The sequence below is a fragment of the Notechis scutatus genome, chromosome 1, assembly GCF_049901735.1.
Source record: "Notechis scutatus isolate UNSWTSFEM ecotype Mainland chromosome 1, rNotScu1.2, whole genome shotgun sequence".
NCBI lineage: Eukaryota > Metazoa > Chordata > Lepidosauria > Squamata > Elapidae > Notechis > Notechis scutatus.
The window spans coordinates 87,795,713-87,815,416 of NC_142009.1; the positions used below are offsets into that span (position 1 = coordinate 87,795,713).

Below are 19,704 nucleotides of genomic sequence, written 5' to 3' on the forward strand. Positions count from 1 at the left end.
AGAAAAAAATGTGTTATATAGAGGTGCATTGTCAAAGTACTTACTTTGGGTTCCCAGCGCCTGGCTTCTTTCTCCGGAATATGCTGAGGAAAGTGTTGGACCTACAAGGTGTCTTGCCATCCCCGACATGCATACGCACTACATCGGAAGTGGTGAAGGCACTGCGGACATTCCTTTCGGGCTTTGCAATGATGATATACATCTTGGGAGTGAACATGCACCCCAAGGCAACTGTCACACTCAGGCTCACGGCAAAGCAAGTTGTAATGATCTTGTAGTTGCTCCCAAAGTATATAGGTACAAAGGCAAGCCAAATGATGCACGTTGTATACATAGTGAAGGCAATATACTTGGCTTCATTGAAATTGGCCGGCACGTTGCGAGTTTTGAAAGCATAGTAAGTGCAACTCATGATGAGAAGTCCATTGTAGCCCACTGGGGCAACCACACCTAAGTTGCTGGTGTTGCAGATCAGAAAGACTTCCTTGATACTGGGGTAGGAAAGGATGGGGAAAGGGGGCTCCATGATGATCAGTGTAATCACCAATGTCAGCTGTACACTGATCAAAATGGAGGCAATGACTACTTGGGTCCAAGCACTCATGAAGCGTGGTTTGCGGGTGCAAATTTTTTTCTTGCTCCCTGCCAGAATGCGTGCAATGCGGTTGGTTTTTGTTACAAGGGCAGAGTAGCACATGGCAGAGGAAAGCCCCACCAGGAGACGCTGGAGGTAGCATGAAGTGATTGTGGGCTTAGCAATGAGAGTGAAAGGGCATATATAACCAAGGAAGATCCCCGCAAGTATTATGTAGCACAGCTCCCGGCTAGAGGATTTGACGACAGGGGTATCCCTGTACAGTGCAAATATAAGGGTAACAAACATGGTGACCAGGATGCCCAGGCAAGAGAAGACCACTGCTACAATGGACTCTATGTCACTCCACTGCAGATACTTTACAGGGATAGGTTGGCAGCCTACAGGATAGAAAAAAGAGAGAGAGAGAGAGAGAGAAAAGAAATGATTGGATAAGCAGACAAATATTTCAAAATAAAGAGCTCCTTTGGGATTCCTAAAGAGCAGTTGCATAACATAAGTGATCCTGCATTCATATCAAAACAAGCAATTTTTGCACAAAAGATAGTAAAAAAAGCTTCATCTAATTATGTCATGCCACTGATAGGACAAAATCTGCCAACAGGATAGATGATTTTTCCTCCTTCCCGCTCCCTAAGTATTTGCTAAATCTTCTCCATGAATTTGGACAGAAGAAAGGGAACACAATGGAAAGCTGCTACACGAGCACAAATTCTCTTGTGTATCATTGTTGTAATCTCTTACTCCACATAAAAAAGAATAGACCCTTCTTAATTTGTTCATAGCAATTTGAAGAAGAGAACTAAAGTTTTCAAAATCTATTCTTTTCTAAACTTTATACTTACAACTTCAAGGCCAACGAACATTCCCAAGACAGCATTCAGACCAAACAGATGTTAGTTACAGTTTCTATTTAGTAACACATAGATAGAAATTAATTCTCCTGCCAACATATTTATTTACCTTCTGAGACATTTACAGTATATAAGACAATTAGAGAGCAGAGGCATTTAATTTTTAAAGTGGTTGGACATTTTGATTATTACTTAGACAACATTCCTGACTATTAAAAGCGATATTAAGAATAGGGTTTTTTAAATAGAAAAAATGCATTTCAATCCTTATTTTACATGACAGCATTATCTATACAATTATTTATCTGCATAGCTTGTAATCTGGACAGCCAGAAATCCAGCTGCTTCAGTTTCATTAACTGTCAAGATAATACTATTTTTTGTTCATTTGTTTTACCTAAATGAAACCCTGCATTCAGTTTCTAGAGAAAATAGGAATAAAAGATCTACTAGGCTAAGGGTACATGAGTGGGATACATCATCCTATTTATGCTGATTGCCCAGTTTGGGCACTAATTTATTTGGTCAACAGTCATGAGTTTGATAATATAGGCACGGGTATATAAAGTTTCAAATGAATGCTTCGTATATTATAAATGCCTGCTGAGCAGAAGAAAAAGCCAAATTAATTTCCAACAAATATAGGAGTTGGATGGTTTAAGCCGTTATTGCCACCAACAGTTTTACTCCCTCACAATGTTCCAATAATCTCAATGCTTCCCTACAATTGTAATGATACATGTGGTGAAAACTAACTGTAAATTTTAAACTCTTAAAAATTCACAGCAACTTCAGGTTTTGGAGTGCAAAAATTGTACAGAATCAATCTTATTTATGATCGGACTATCAAAAATAAATGCTGTTGTTCTTTGTTTAAAGCAAATTATTAATTCAAATTATTTGTAGTTTCCAGGGTGGTATAACTAACAGCAGTATGCACAAATACCAGTTTCCTGGTAAAGGTATTGCTAAAAGCATTCCTGGGTTCTTATTTTTTCTCCAGGAATGTAGTAGCAGGTGTAGCAATTCTTCATCATATTTTTTTCCTCAAGAAACTTGTACTTATACCTTGTACCTGGAATCTGGCTGATTGAGTGGAGAGATAGCAGCTGACCCAAACTGTCCTGTGAACTTTCATGGCTGAGGGAACCTGTGTCTACCCTATTGCAGCCCAGCATTTTAACCACTATGACATATTGGTTCTTGAATCATAGAGCAAGGGGGACTGAGCAGCAGGCAGGAAGAACACGCAGATCTCTTCTGTGTCATTCTTGGGGTGGGATAAGGAGAAGAACGGAATAGCAACTGGAAGCAAAGTAGAACAACGCTCCTAGGAAGTGAAGTGAATGTTAATGTGATTGATCAGAGGTAAACATGGCTTAGATTTTTTAGCAAGCTTGAGTTTGTGCTGGAAATCCATTGGGTTCTGTAGTGCTAAGTGTTTCCTACCTATGCCAAATTCTTGAGCTAATTATCCTAATTTCCATTGTCAGATGTGTTCAGAAATGAATTAGAAGGCCATGGAGTTAATTAAGGGCTGATAAGACAGTTCAGGTAATGGTATGAGGAAATGACCTTGAGAAATAAGAAGGTAGAGCTGCAGCTTAGATAAGTCTGATTAATAACAACTGAGACAGAAGGAGGCATAAGGGTGAAGAAAGTGTTATAGAAGCTGCACTCCCTAGTTTTGGGGAAAGTAAAAGTAAGGAGGGGGAAAGTACTTTCAGACTTGCAAGATTCTGTTACTGCTATGACCCTACAATAAAGATAGTGTTAATACTCATGGTTTGTCTTTGTTATCTGAACTGCCGGAAAGGCTGATGATTTCTAATCCCAGTGTCTATGATACTTTGAGTAATTTTATATTATTCCAGATCAGTGGTGGGATTCAATTTTTTTACTACCGGTTCTGTGAGTTTGGCTTGGTAGGCGTGGCAGGGGAAGGATACCGTAAAATCTCCAGTCAGAGGTGCTATTTGCCGGTTATCCGAACTACTCAAAATTTCCGCTACCGGTTCTCCAGAACTGGTCAGAACCTGCTGAATACCACCTCTGTTCCAGCTGTAAATATTCCAGAAGTCAAATAAAGTTCACATCCTATCATAGAAGCTCATTCGCCTCCATTAATATTCTCTGTAGTAAGATATATACAATTTTCATGTGGAAGATAAAATATTACATAACAACCGACTGTCTGAAACTAACTACATGTATTATTCTGGCTGTCAATTTTTTAATTTGGGAAAAGAACTTGTTTCATTCAGAATTTCTAAAGGTAAAGGTTTCCACAGTCCAGTCATGTCCAACTCTAAGGGGTGATGTTCATGTTCATTTCTTAGCTGAGGGAGCCAACATTATCCGAAGACACTTTCTTGGTCATATGGCCAGCATGACTATACATTGAGGCACACAGAATACCTTCCTACTGAAGTGGTACCTATTTATCAACTCACATTTGCATGCTTTGAATTGCTAGGTTGGCAGGAGCTGGGGCAAATAATGGGAGCTCACCCTGTTGCGCACCACTCCGGTCTTGAATCCAGGATGTCCACTTTCTTAGCTGACAAGTTCAGTATCTTTAACCGCTGAGCCATCACACCCCTTCAGACTTTCTAGCATATGTTAACTTGGAACGATGGCTTCTTTTGATTTTTTGAAGTGTTTCTTTTTAATTTTACTGCATAATTTTAACTGACACCATTATAAATTAACTTAGTAACAATCCATATTGAAGTATTACTGTTAGGCATCCAGAATTGTCCATGGTAATCAATCACTCCGAGACAAGTATATAAATCTCTGATTTATTAGGAACAGCTCTGGTACTTCTATTGAATTTCTAAAGCAAAAGTCATTTTCAGCACGTTTCACAAAATCCACCTTCTCTCCCACTTCTTACACTTCATTAATCATGAGAACCAATTAACTGCAGCTGGATTTTTTTAATGCGACATACGAAATAACCTTGAACTTTCCAACTCCTCCACCCTCCTTTGCATTCCTTATACCAATATTGGCAGCTGAATCTCAGAGCGGACAATTGCAATATGTCCCACACGATGCTTTCTTTGAAAATTTTGTTAAACTTGAATTGAACTTAAATGCAAGAGCTTATATTCCTATTACTCTGATCCTACAGCAATTGCATTGATTGCCAATTTACTTTTTAATGTTAGTGGCGATTCACCAAACTTTGCAGTTTTCCATTTTTATAAATAGTGAGTAGATGGTGGTTCAACTGGGATCAGAGGACAAGGCAGACTTTGAAAGCCCAAACAGAGATTTCACCTACTTTCCTCTGAGATTCTCATAAGAATTCTGCCACTTGACCAAAGGACATAAAGTAGATATCATAATTGCCTTTAAATAGCAGAGCAGAGTCAAAAACTTACAACAGGAGGAATGTATACACCCTTCCTCCCCGCTTAGGATCACAGTTGCCCAGAGTTTCTTAAGTGTATATCCCCATATAGAAATATGCATATACAGGTAGTTCTCATTTAGCGATCACAGCTGGGACTTAATAATTTAGTTGTTAAATGAAGCAGTTGCTAAGTGCAACTGTTACAGTGCTTATGATTTTACTTCAGCTTTCTTTTGCTTTATGGATCTATGAATATGAGGACTGGTGGCTAAGTTAGTTTTCCCATCACTGTCATCATTGTGAATGGTCACTAAATGAGGCAGTTGCTAAATGAGGACTACCTGTTGGAACATTGATTTTTTTTGGGGGGGGGGTGTTATGTGTAATCAGACACATTCCTTTGTGGCTGTCCAGGTATTGTACTTTTTCTCCCCTTTCCTTATACATCTTGCTTTGGAATTGAATTTAAGAAGGAAAATGGAAGATTAAATAAGTAAAATAAACATTATTATTTTGAGGTAGTGACAAACTGTTATTGTAAAAAGTTTTGCTCATACCTGTCAGCTCATTATTTGGCCACCATCCCAGCTCACAGGCTTTGCATGTGAACTCATCTTGCACAAATTCATTCTCCTTGCAAGCTGTACAAATCCAGCAGCAGCTCACTTCTCCTTTCCTTATAACCTACAATAAAAATAGATACTTGTTTTTAAATGAAAACCTTTTAATATGATTTCTGAATATGGTATCCCTTTAGCAATATAGTGTGTGACATTACAAATACAGTCTCATAAAGTAATAACAGCAGGCAAATTTTAAAACCTGAATTGATGACTCAACTTATCTGGGCCAAAATAGATCTTCTGCAAGTAAAAACCAAGTGCTTGAGCCTTTGAAAGATCTGTAGCTCCATAACAGACTGAAGGCTTTCAGTCTAATTGTCCTAGGCCTTCTTACCTAGCATTCACCAGAAAAAGGAGTCAAAGGAAAAGTGCCAGAGAAGACCCGATCCTAAAACTCCTGACAGCCAAGTTGGTCTGTAACACTCATCTATAATAAAGATAAAGTAAAGATTTCCCCTGTCCAATTGTGTCCAAATCCAAGGAGTGGTACTCATCTCCTTTTCTTAGCTGAGAGGAATGCAGAAGACTCTTCTGTGGTTATGTGGCCAGAATGACTACCGTATTTGCCGGCGTATAAGACGACTGGGCGTATAAGACGAGCCCCCAACATTTCCACTCAAAATATAGAGTTTGTTATATACTCGCCGTATAAGACGACCCCCCACTTGGAGGCATGTTTTTCAGGGCAAAAAGTCATACGCCGGCAAATACGGTAAGTTGTAACACTTGGGGTATTCTGGATATAATTCTTGATTGACACCCCGCCCCTTTCCCCCAAACTTACAAAGCCACCAAAATGCTTTAGAGAGGCAGCTTCGCCTTTCTCAGGCTGGCACTCAATTCCTCTCCCTTTCTTTGTGACACCGTTGAGCGATCTGCTTTTTCAGGGAAAATAAATAAATAAAAATAAAACTGGACGAAAAACAGTCGAGTTGTTTCTTAATATCTTTCCACCTACCCAACCAATTTGTCTCCAAGGGTGCACCACACTGATTGCGACATTAATTATTTCAGAGAGAGAGGGTGGGGGGAGAAATCTTTGCTTCCTACTGTGGCTTTTTCCTGCGCATCGTTTTTCCCTTGGCTTTGTGGTTGTTACTTCTTACAGGGAGGGATAATGAAATACCCACGCTGGGAGAAAGCGGAAAGGATGTCTATTTTCCTGCTCACTAACTTTCCAGAAAGCGTCGAGTTCCTACCCGAGACTTGCCAAAAGACCAGTTCATTCATTTGCTACCTTTCTCCAATGAGATCCAGATCTGTTTCCACAACGCGCTTAGGATCTTATCTTATTATCTTATTATTATCTTATTAGCCTTGCTCGGTCCGTCCAAGAGAGAAGAAGGCAGACGGTTTTGTGCTCAGGGAGAAAGGAAAAGAGCCTCTCGCTCACGCTGCACACTGCCCCCTCCACCCCAGCAACGCTTAGGAAAAGAGTTACACAAGCATCCTTTCCAGAAGTGAATCGGGGGAGGATTCGGAGCAAAGGCTGAAACCGGGAAGAGAAAACTTCCCAAAGAAAATCGCACGAGCAGCATCCCATTCCTGGGAGAAAAACAAAAACAAAAACACGAACTCTTCCCAAGCACAAAAGCAAGGATGGCGCTTTCTCAGCTTTGAGCTGCGTCGCAGCTCTCCCACCCCTCCACTCATCCCCACGTGCGGCGAAGTTTCTGCCACTGGGGGGTGGAGGGGGATGGAAGGAGGTGAGGGATGGGGGCAAAGCCTGGAGCCTGCCTGTCCGCCGCACGAGCGGAGTGGGTGGGTGGGTGGGTGGGGGAGGAGGAGGAAGAGAGACTCCGGCTGGGCTTGAAGGGGCTTCGCAAGTTGCGGAGCTCCCCCCCGTCGCTCTTGCACCGAGTGACAACAACGTATTTGCCGGCGTATAAGACGACCTTTGTTATATACTCGCCGTATAAGACGACCCCCCACTTGGAGGCATGTTTTTCAGGGCAAAAAGTTGTCTTATACGCCGGCAAATACGGTATATCACAGAATGCTGTTTGCTTCCTGCTGAAATGGTGCCTATTTATCTACATGCATTTGCATGCTTTCGAACTGCTAGTTTGGCAGGAGCCAAAGGGACCTCACCCTGTCATGCAGCGCTCAGGTCTCGAACCTCAACTATCAGCTTTCCAGTGGACAAGCTCAGCATCTTTAATTGCGGAGCCATGGGGCCTCTTACCATCTATAATAATTGTGCCCATATATTACATAGTCAAAAGCAAGCAATATTTTAATTTAACATGATATGCAAATCCAGTCCATGTAAAGACTGAGCTTCAATATGTCTATTGCAACATAGGGCCATTTTGTAGGTCAAATGCAGTTGGAAAGTAAAAGAAGTAACCCAAAAAGTCTATCTTGATTGAAACATTGATGCACACTACTTGGGTATTAGGTAGTGTGCAAAGATATGAAAAGATTTTGCATTTGAATCCTCCTTAGAGTCCATTTTTTGGAGCAAAGAAACTCTAACTGAGGCCTGTCCAACATCTTTATCTAAAGTCTTCAGTTGTAGCCATTTTACTTGTCTCCTCCTTTCAAATAAAACAATAATTCAAGAAGAGATTTTGATTGAGGGACACAGGTCAGGTGGGTTTATTTTGGTCTCTTCTGAAAACATTAATATTACCCATTTTTTTGCAATCGAATAGTGCAGGTCCTTAGTTTTTCTCATAGGACTAAAAAGGAAAGAGCAAATAAAGTATTACTAATAGATATTTCACCAATAGATATTACCCTTCTGTAATACTGCAGCTTTTTATCAGCCATCCTCCTCCACGTAGAATGGAACCATTGTTCTGACAAGCTAACTTTCTGTACATTGTTTGATTCTCATGGTTTTTTTTATGCTTCATGCCAAATGAGCATGGTGGATATCAAATTGTTTTTTAGCAAGATACAAATGGAGTCAGCAGGTAGAGGTTTTGTTCAAATAGAGATTTTGTTTGCAGCTCAAAGCTGCCTATGATGTGGGAACAGAGGAAATGCAGCATGTGGTGTATGTTTTATTCTCCATGTAGGGGAATTGGAGTTATATAACATAATTAACTATCATGTTGTTTAGTAAATGTTATATTATAAAATATGATATAGTAATAGCTGTACCACTTCATAGTGCTTTTACAGGCCTCTCTAAACAGATTAGAGAGTCAGCATATTGCCCCCAACAATCTGGGTCCTCATTTTATTGACCTCAGAAGGATGGGAGGCAGACTCAACCTTGAGCCAGTCAGAATCAAACTCCTGGCAGCAAGCAGACTGAATCTGCAATATCGCATTCTAATCACTGCACAACCTGTGGTGCCAGACATGGTCTGTTCATTCAGAAAAAAAAATACAAACCTATGGAAAGTCTTTTTAATAAAGCAGAAGGCTCTGGCTATATTTTATGGAGATTCTCAGTCATCCAGCACAGTTGTCCCAAAGGTGCTTTTTCAAGAGCAACTGGACTTTCTGGATTTTCTTTTAAAAAGTTTCACTTCAAAAAAGAAAGCAAATGACCAGCTGTATGCAAGGAATATAAATCCTTCTATTCCCTACCATCCAGTCAAAGCTGAAGAAGCTTCTTGGATGAGAAGCAAAACGTTTTCAGAGAAAAACCAGAAAGCCTAGTTGCCTCTTGAAAAAAAAGCAAGGGACTCTGATTATATTCCTTTATTCAAAAACAGAGAGACAACCACTTGTTAGAAAATGAAAGAGATAATGTTTGTAAAACAAATAGGATTGTAGTAGTGGGATGTGATAGGAGGCGTAGTGAAACTGGACAACAGTATATTTTAAGGAGAACACCTCATTTTCAACCCAATTTGTAGTTTTGACTATACTAGGTTTTGATAACAGAGCAATTGTGGCAGCAGTACTGCCCCCAGTAATGCCATTAAGACAGGACTGCAGGTGGGACAGAATGAACATGAAGGAAATAAATTCACATTTACCATTCAATAGACACTCATTCCCTCCCCTGCCGTCCTCCCTTTCCAAAAGGTGATCAGGAGAAACTATTCAAGCTAGGGAGACAAATACTATCAGCAAGAAATCTAAGAACTACTAAAAATGAAGGATTAGATGGTAGCAATGACACCAAAGTGTTTCATTTACTTGTGTCTTTAGGGGAGATAACCTTGCTGAATAAAAACATGACAAAAATAAGTGTTTGAAAACACCTTGAAGGAAGGACTTGAATACTGCAATTGTATCCAAGATCTCTGGGACTAAATGTCCCTATTGGTGATGTGATGTGATTTAAACAGAAGAAGAAAAGCTCAAAAAAATGCCACATAGGCTGCATTTCTTAAGGTAAAGTTTAGGACATCTAACACGAAGAAAAATGAGGTCATATATACTGCAAAATCTGGGATAAAACACAATGGAGTTCCATATTAATCATATTAAGACAGGAACCCAGAAAAAGATGCAGCTTATTTAAGTTATTCCTGGCAATACTATGAAGGCACTGATGTATGTTCTCAATCACATTTTTACTTTCAAATTTGCATCTCTGAATCATTAGTTTTATTGAAAAAATTCTGAATTTTGCCTTAATCTAACACTGTTATACATAGATTATTTAAGAGTAATTATTTGTGTCACTTAATCTTTTATGATTACATCTATTTTTTTTCAACAAAAGTTCTTCTATAGGAACAATTACCTTAATTTGACCTTTCAAACATGGATCACTACATACAGACCGGACCATTTCGGTTTTGTTCATTTGAATTCGATTATCATCGATATTCAAGACTCCTTCGTGCCAAGTCCCGATGTGGACATAATCATAACGGTTAGATTCTATCTGTTGCAGGTTCATGATGTCATATCTAGAGAACGGAAAGAAAAAAAAGTCTAATTAAAAAAAATTGCCCTAAGCATTAACATTTCATCTTCTCCTCCTTCAGTCAAAATAGAATAAACCCTTTCCTGCCAATACACAATTTAACGTTACTTTAGAAATTTAACTCTTTGGAAAATGTAACTCTTTGGAAAAAGTGCAAAGAAGAGCAGCTTCTTTGAAGAAGAGCAAGATGATTAAGGGCCTGGAGACAAAAACATAATGAAGAATGGTTACAGGAATTGAGTATGGCCAGTCTAGAGAAAAGAAGGACTCTGGATGGCATGATAGCAGTATTCGGTTCCAATATTTGAGGGGCTGCCACAAAGAAGAGCGGCTCAACTTATTTTCCAAAGCACCATAAGACAAAACAAGAAACAATGGATGGAAACTGCTCAAGGAGAGAAGAAACCTGAAATTAAGGAGAAGCTTCCTAGCAGTGAGGACAATTAACCAGTGGAACGGGTTGCTTTCAGAAGATTTAGGTGCTTCATCACTGGAAGTTTTTAAGAAAAGACTGGACAGCCACCTGACTGAAATGGTATAGGGTCTCCTGCTTGAGCAGGGAGTTGGATTAGATGACTTCCAAGGTCCCTTCCACCTCTATTCTGATTGATGGATTGATTAATTGACCATCCATTATTCCAACCAAAGATAATTTCTGTAGCTCAGGATTGAAATATGGAGATCTTGGTGCTCTCTGCGCTTGGTTGTCTTCCTGCAGAGGTTTCATTCCCTTCCCGACATCCATCCATCCTTCTTTTTATGTAAATGTAGTCCCTAGAGAAAAATGTTTTGACCACCATGCCCTTTGGTCTACTACACTCAATTTAAAGAAATGAAATCACTGGACTGGGCCAGACAGGACAAAAGGAAAACTTGTCAATGTGAAACCATCCAGCATTTCAGGGTCTGGTGTTATTCATTCATTCATTCATTCATTCATTCATTCATTCATTCATTCATTCAATTTCTATAGCCACCCTACTTAACTGAGTGACTTGGGACGACTTAGAATTCTATGGTACTCAATGGTACATCATGACCTTGGGCCAGATTTCCACATTTTGTCTCAATGTCTAAAAGTTGTGTGAGTCTGGGTGGATTAGTACAGATTTAAACTGAATCCAAGCAAGACTAAGCTACTTGTACATCATGTTCTTTACCATATCCTGAAGAAGCAGGTCTGTGACTCAGCATGTAGATCTCAATGGAACGACCACTACATGGAGAGAAGCATGCAGTGGGATACTTCAAGGTTCTTTCTTGGCCCCAGTGCTCTTCAACATCTTCCTACAAGTAATCCTTGACTTACGGTTACAATTAAACCCAACATTTCTATTGCTAAACAAAATAGTTGTTAAGTGAGTTTCCCCCAATTTACAACCTCTCTTGTCACTATTGTTAAGTGAATCACCGCAACTGTTAAATTAGCAATAGTGTTTAAGTGAATCTGGCTTCCACATTGACTTTGTTTGTCAGAAGTTCACAAAAGGGGATCACATGACCCCAGGACATACAACCATCATAATATGAACCAGTTACCAAGCATCCAAAGTTTGACCGGGAGTCTGTACTGGTCATAAGTGTAAAAAACGGTGATAAGCCACTTTTTTTTCAGTACAGTTATAACTTTGAACAATTACTAAATGAATGGTTGTAAGTCGAGGATTACCTGTAAATGATCTTGATAAGGAGATAGAACTCATCTAATCTGCAGACAACACTACGCTGGGAGGAATTGCTAACACTTTGGAAGATAGACTTGAGATTCAGAAGGATCTTAACAGATTTGAGCACTGAGCCCTTCCAACAAGATACAATCGATTAAAGTAAGACCCTACACTTAGGCAGGAAAAACAAAATGGATGAGTATATAATAGATGGAACCTGGGTCAATAATAGTTAACTGGGAGAGGATCTAAGTGTATTAGTGGACCACCACTTAAGTACCAGCCAGTAATGTGCTTTTGCTTTCAAAAAAGCCAATGCAGTCCTAGGTTGGATCAACAGAGGGATAGCATCAAAATCATGAGAAGTGATAGTATCACTCTATATCACGCTAGTGAGGTTACACTTGGAATACCACATCCAGTTCTGACCCTGAGCAAAATGCTCCTCTGGTTATTTTCCATTTAGTAGTCACTCAAAGTCTCATGGAATTTGCATGTCTGAGCATTACAACCCTAATTTTAACCAGATACAAAAAAGATGCAAGGTTCGTTTATTACAATCAATTTCAATAAAAAAAATAGCTTTAGTCTTTCTGTGGAATTGATTCCTGATCATATTTACCTGGTAGGCCTTTCACATAATAAGTGTTGGTTTCTATGTAATGATATATTCCCTTTATCAGTATTTGAGATGAAAATCCTATTCGATATCAGAGATAGATTTTTGAGAGCATATTTAACTTTTGTGGAATTACTGGGTATGTATGCTGAAAAATGTGTTAATTCACTCCTCTTGGGGCAATCAAAGATTTCTTGTTATAAAATGCCAAGTGAAAAGCAAATGAAAAAATGCTTTATGAGAAACAATTAGCAACCTGGAGATGTGAATAAATAAAATATGGTGATGTATTAAAAAGAGTAAAAAATGTAAAGTAAGTATGCATTGTCTTCTGAGTAAATTATATAAATTATACTGACAAATTATACAGACAGATTTCTATAACCAAGGAAATAATAGCAAGGCAAAACCAGTTATCTATTAATCTGTGGGATGTCTGTGAACTTCATTTTTGGCAAGGAATTGCTTCCATTCTTATTGAAATGTAGTTTAGAATTGTATACCTAATTTATAGGAAACTAGATGCTTATGAAATAATATTGGCAAGAAAGATGCATTTTAAAGGTCTTCACATTATTGATTGATCCAGGGAACCCTAAGGGTTACAAACAAACCATGGATTATTTCTCCTCCTCCTCCCCCTCCCCATCTAGATACTCCTATTTTCAAGCTGCTGCCTGCAATACCAGAACTGAATTAAAAATTTACAGTGCAGTTCAAAATGGATTTAGAGTGAGGAAGTATATTTACTCCCACAACTAAAACTTTGTTACTCTACTGATGCTTGAATCTTCCTGCCTTCTATAAACGGAAAGCTAATGTATTCATCTTGAACTGCCCCATCCTGTCTTTGTTAAATGGGTGAAAGTCTAAACAATATCGTATTTTCTCTGACTTCAGGAAGTTACATAGAATGCACAGCAAGAATATTGGGACTAAAAAAATAAACATAAAAATAAACAATCATAATAATAACTGGGGCATAGCTTTAATAAACAAAGTTTCAAAAGGAAAGGATGAAACAGTGAAACTTGGGCTTGAAGCATGAGCCAAAGGGCCTCTTGTCCAGTGGTGGTATTCAAATTCTTTTACTACCGGTTCCGTGAGCATGGCGTGGCTTGGTGGGTGTGGCTTGGTGGGCGTGGCTTGGTGGGTGTGGCTTGGTGGGCATGGCAGGGGAAGGTTACTGCACAATCTCCGTTCTCTCCCCACTGCAAAATCCCATTCCCTCCCCACCCCGCTAACCTGCTTTCCAGCTCCGTTCTCCTGTGCAGGGTAACAAAAGAATACCCAGCAGATCATCTGGGACTCGGGAGGCAGAGAATAGATGGGGGCGGAGCCAGTCAGAGGTGGTATTTGCCGGTTCTCCAAACTACTCAAAATTTCCACTACTGGTTCTCCAGAACTGGTCAGAACCTGCTGAATACCACCTCTGCTCTTGTCCCTTGGTGTCCATTGCCTGGATGTATTTGCATAAGAACAAGCAAGTCAGCCCCGTTCTTCTTTTGCAGGCTATCAGGAAGTATTCCCTGCTCAAAGACTTGCCTTACAAAAGATTTCTGGAGGTAACTTGCACTTCTGCTGCTTATCAGACAGAACAAGACTTATGCAAAAAAAAAAAAAAAGTAGTGACAAAATGTTGAAACTAATGGAGCAGAATAGAAGAAAAAAAAAGAGAAGGAATCACTAGCAAGTCTAGACAGACAAGCAGGCATTTGAGAGATAGAGATGAGGAATAAAATGTTGTGGGTGGCAGACAGAGAAGTGTTTTGATTGAAATTCAGAACGAGGAGAAAACTGCAACCAGAAGCTGTGATTTTTATTTTCTATTTTGGGGGACTAGAAATTGTAAGAGGAGAAGGGCAGATCTGGAGCTGCAGCACCCCTGATGGCAGCCAAGAGATAAGAGAAAGCTTACTCCTTGACTGCCATCTACTGGTCATCAGGATTGCAGCAGTCCAGATCCATTGCAAGTAGTCCACTTACTGACTGCCTTGTGTACAGCAATGGGGGAAAAAAGGCCCACTTTGCAATCAATCATCATATTTATGGTTGTTATGGCATTCAGCAGTCACATGATCACGATTCATACGCATCACAACCCGCTTTCTACCAGCAGAATTAATGGAGAAGGCAGAAATAAAATCATATGTTTTGGTCACTTGAACGTTTTGCTTAGCAATCATGCCACCTCGCTTAACAATTGAAGAGGAAGTGAGGCCAGAGGTCACGTGACTTTCTGCATAGTGACTGCATAGCTGCATAGCAACTAAGTTTCCAGTCCCAACTGTTGTTGCTAAGCAAAGACTACCTGTAGTCTTATTCAGGAGGCCTATTTTCTGCAAAAGTCATGTTTCTTCGGGGCAGTCCTTTGTCTATCAGGTTGATGGACACAGAACAAGGGGAGGGTTCTTTTTTTTTTAATGCCATGATAAAGTGAGACAAAGAACACCCAGGCAGGTAGCTTAGTCTTCAACAGTATACAGGAAGAAAAAAAAAAAACCAAGTACAATTTTGTCAAACAAATTTTGGAAAATAAAGCAGTGCCCTTAGCAAAGAAACTGGAGATTTTCAATCATCCAGGTCAAGGTTGTCCCAAAGGTGCTTTTCAAAAGGCAAATGGAATTTCTTGTTTTTTTCCTTGAAAATATTTCACTTCCCATCCAAGAAGTTATTTTCAATTCTGAGGAAGCTTCTTCAGGAAAAAAAAGACACCCATAAATTGAAGAAGGTTCTTGAATGAGAAGTGAAATGTTTTCAAGGAAAAAAAGAAGAATGTCCAGTTGCCTCTTGAAAAGCACCTTTGGGAAGTACTGTTTAATACATTTAGATACATTTTAAGGTGAAATTTAACTCAATTTTTCAACTGCAATAATTCCAGAATATATTCTTGTAGGACAAATAGTGAGAAATCATGACTTGAAGGCAAACAGAGAGAAAACAAGTTCCCTCCCCAACAACCCCTCCCTCCCAAAGGCAGTAGGACAAACAAAAGTTTAATCATTGGTACAACCTTTGAAAATATTTTGATATTTGGCAATAAACTGATTGTTGTTCCTTTCTGTTGTTTACCAACCGCGACTATCTTTTTAATGTATGTGCAAACTAAAGATAGTTATCAAAAAACATCTTGGAAGAAGGTCATGGCAAAATATTTTTCATTGTTGCTAAGAAAACAAGCTGGACATAGGTATGAAGTCACCAGTCCTCCAGCTGAGCTCAAAGAGACTTTACATATAGGTCACCCAAATCATTTTATGAAGTGCTTTCCTCATGAGCAAAGTGCCCCTCTGGATCTGTTCCATGTAGTAGCCACTCAAAGGCTTCACACCTCAACATTGCAAGTTTAATTTTAACCAGATTACAGTGAATTATCAATGACAGCTGACATTTTGAGGAGTTGTGTGAAGAATTGATTCATGTATGTATGTATGTATGTATGTATGTATGTATGTATGTATGCTATTCAGCTTTATTCGGGTATTTTCCCATGTCTTTATAGTTGTGCTTTTAAAGTTGTAGCAACGTTTCAGAATAATCTCATCTGCCATCATCAGGCTCATATATTGGGTTCATCTTCATTGTATGTGTCAGAACATGATAAGAAAGCCCCCAGCAACCCACAACAACACCTAAAACAATTAGTATACAATGTTTCCAAAAGAGAACTGACGAAAACAGAAACAGATGTCCTAACCAAAGGATTCAACTATGCCATAGCACACAAAAAAATCCCCACAGAATCCATCATATGCGGAGTGGAATCCAGCCTAACTAAACTATATTCAGATGAAGCTGATAGAATAAGACACCAAGTCAAACCACCCAAAGGCAACTTACACAAGGAGGAACAAAGAGCCCTGCAAGCCCTAAAGAACGACAGCAGCATAATCATACTTCCAGCAGATAAAGGTAATGCCACAGTAGTAATGGACAGAAAAGACTACAAAACAAAACTGACAGACCTACTCCAAGACTCCACATACAAACCCATAAACATGGACCCAACCACATATCTGGAAAAAATAACCAAGAAGAAAATCATAACCAGCAACATGAGCAAAGAGATCTAACAGACGATCATCCCAAGAGAAAAATCTTCCAGATGCCCCAAACTATACGGCCTCCCAAAAATACACAAGGAAGGCATACCTCTCAGACCCACAGTCAACTCCAAAAGAGTACCACTACAAGACCTAGCCAAATACCTAGCAAAGCAGCTACAGCCCCATGCTGAAGCAGCAGCTTCACATGTACAAAACTCATACCATCTCTTGGAAATTATCAAAGACCTACACGTTGAACAAAAAGATCTGCTTGTAAATTTTGACGTGGTTTCACTATTCACTCAAGTCCTGGTGAAAGAAACCCTAGAAATCATCAAAAACAAATACCAACCACCTAAACACCTGATGGAACTAGCAGAACACTGCTTAACCAACACATATTTCATATACAAAGAACAAAGATACAAGCAGATTGAAGGAGCCCCCATGGGATCACCACTGTTGCCCATTATTGCAAACCTGTTCATGGAAGAATTTGAATCCAGGGCCCTGGCAAATGCCACCCACAAACCCAAACTATGACTAAGATACATCAATGACACATTTGTTATTTGGCCCCATGGAAAAGAAAACCTAAACAATTTCCTAACACACCTAAACAGCACACACCCCAAAATCAAATTCACCATGGAAACAACTACCATTCCTAGATTTACTAATCTACAAAAAAACAGATGGCAAACTAGGACACACCATATACCAGAAGAAAAGACACACCAACTGGTACCTCAATGCCCAATCCCACCACCACCTAGCACAGATAAACTCCGTGGCCAAAACACTAATTGCTAGAACCAAACACCTGGCAGACAAGGCACACATAAAGACTGAACTATGCACCCTGACGAAAGTACTGACAGCCAACAGCTTCCTCAAAAGTAAAATCACAGGCCTGATCCACAAATACACTGAGACACAATGGAGACCCAGAAGATGAACAGCTGCCATCATCAGGCTTCTGTATTGACGAACACAACACAGACGAACACTATACAGAAGCCTGATGATGGCCGATGAGATTCTGCCAAAACGTTGCTACAACTTTAAAAACACAAATATAAAGACGTGGGAAAATACCTGAATAAAGCTGATATAAATACCCACGAAAACATAAGAAAACATATATAAAATTAAGAGATGATTCACTTGAATTACCCTTCAAACTGAATTTTTCATGGGATCTCCAAATTAATTTATACACTAAATTAAATCACTGCTTTCCAACTCAGGCACTTTTGAACTGAATCAAGCATTTGAACTGAATCAGTTCAGTCTGCCTCTGATTCTCTTCAACATAGTAACTCAATTTGTGGAAGCTATTCAATATTTGAATCAAATTCAAACAAATCATAAAAATCGATTGTACAAATCAAATCTCAGATGATTCATATACTTCTAATAGTTTTATATCTTGTTCAGGAATAAGATTTAATAGGTTTCACAGTTCTTAGCTGCACATATTGTTGTTCACATCGAAGATGACTTATTTTTGGTGATTTCTCACCTTGGAGCAATTCCTCTGTGCCATATCAATGTCTGGAATACTCTACCCGACTCTGTAGTTTCTTCCCCAAACCCCAAAAACTTTAACCTTAGACTGTCTACTATTGACCTCACCCCTTTCCTAAGAGGTCTGTAGGGGGCGTGCATAAGCGCACCAACGTGCCTACCGTCCCTGTCCTATTGTTTCTCTTATTCTTTTATTTTTCTTATATGTACCCATTTCATGTATTCACAACTATGTATACATTTATACTTATTATCTTGTAAACAATTGGCAAATCAAATAAATAAATAAAAATAAATAAATATCCCTATGTGTTCTGGAGAAACACATAAGGTAGCTTTTCATGCCAAACCAACAGACAGCCTTTCCCACCAGTTGCACACAGATGTTTAATTACATCTAGGAAAGGTCCAAAGCCAGAGCAGAGTTCCTAAGGACCTGAATTTTTACCTCCCTTCCTGAGGATTGATTGGAACCACCCATTAACATAATAAAATAGTGCCCAAAACTCCCAGAAATGAAAATATAATAAAATAGTGCCCGAAACTCCCAGAAGTGAAAATATAATAAAATAGTGCCCGAAACTCCCAGAACCCATAGTTGGCCTACAACAGGGTCTCTAAACTTTTCAGTCTGAGGGCCATAATGGACATTTTGCAAACATTCTAAAATCAGTTTTATAAATGAGCGAAAAAAATAATAATTGAACAAATGCCTTTTATTTTACTCAATGATTCACAACAACAACAAAAAAGAAATGTGATGATTACAAAGAAACAATGTGTTGTGGCCTATTGGCTGCTGGCACTTCCAGCAGCCAAATCAGATGAGGAGGAGGAGGTGTGGAAGTTGGGCCCAGCATAAAGGCAACCTGAGAGCTCTGAGGGGGAAGAGGGAATAGAGCTGCCAGAGAGAGAGAGAACCTGGGCATCCCTCAGCCCTCAGATGGAGAGTCAACAGCCTCCAGGTCTGGAGGTGGCTGATGAGGAAGAGGAGGAACAGCTGGGTCCAGTGCCTGATGCACGGATGTGCAGAAGGCAGAAGAGAGGAGAGCAGTGGAAATCTATGGGCTGATCCTTGGGACGGAAGAGCCACCGCAGCAAGCAAAGCCCTACCCTACCTCTGGGGATAAAAGGCAGGAGGCGGAGATGAATAGATATGACAGACAACTATTCATCTCCCTGCCAGACAGACTTGTTAGCCTGCAGTGAGAGAGAAACTTTTTGCTGGGGCTGCTGGCACTCCTAATAAAGGAATCATTGATTTCACTATAGAGGGTTTGCTGTGTTTGGGGAGCTGGGTCAGAACAGAATGCTGTGCTGGTATGGACAAATGATATAAGAAAAATGTCAAACATTAGCAAACGGGGCATAAAACATAAAAACAAACAGAAGCTCATCTGGATCAGACCAGTGCCCAGGGCTGGGATTCATTTTTTTTTAACAACCAGTTCTGTGGGCGTGGCTTAGTTGGTGGGCATGGCTTGGTGTCATGTGACTGGCTGGGTGTGGCCAACTCAACATCACTCACATCGTGGCATGCATCTCCTCGCCTGGCCTCTCGTG

General features: G+C 39.6%; 1 protein-coding gene across 3 annotated transcripts in view; it reads right to left on the bottom strand.

Annotated features, from left to right (window-relative positions):
* The window catches only part of GRM1 (glutamate metabotropic receptor 1), a 208,317-nt gene that overhangs the window by 29,864 nt on the left and 158,749 nt on the right, over positions 1-19,704 (bottom strand). For all 3 annotated transcript variants that reach the window (XM_087970380.1, XM_087970377.1, XM_087970385.1), the window contains exons 6-8: positions 10,094-10,262; positions 5,371-5,497; positions 45-975 (exon numbers count right to left, since the gene is read on the bottom strand). In XM_087970380.1, coding sequence (XP_087826506.1) covers positions 45-975; positions 5,371-5,497; positions 10,094-10,262 — 1,227 coding nt within the window. The remainder of the gene's footprint in view (positions 1-44; positions 976-5,370; positions 5,498-10,093; positions 10,263-19,704) is intronic.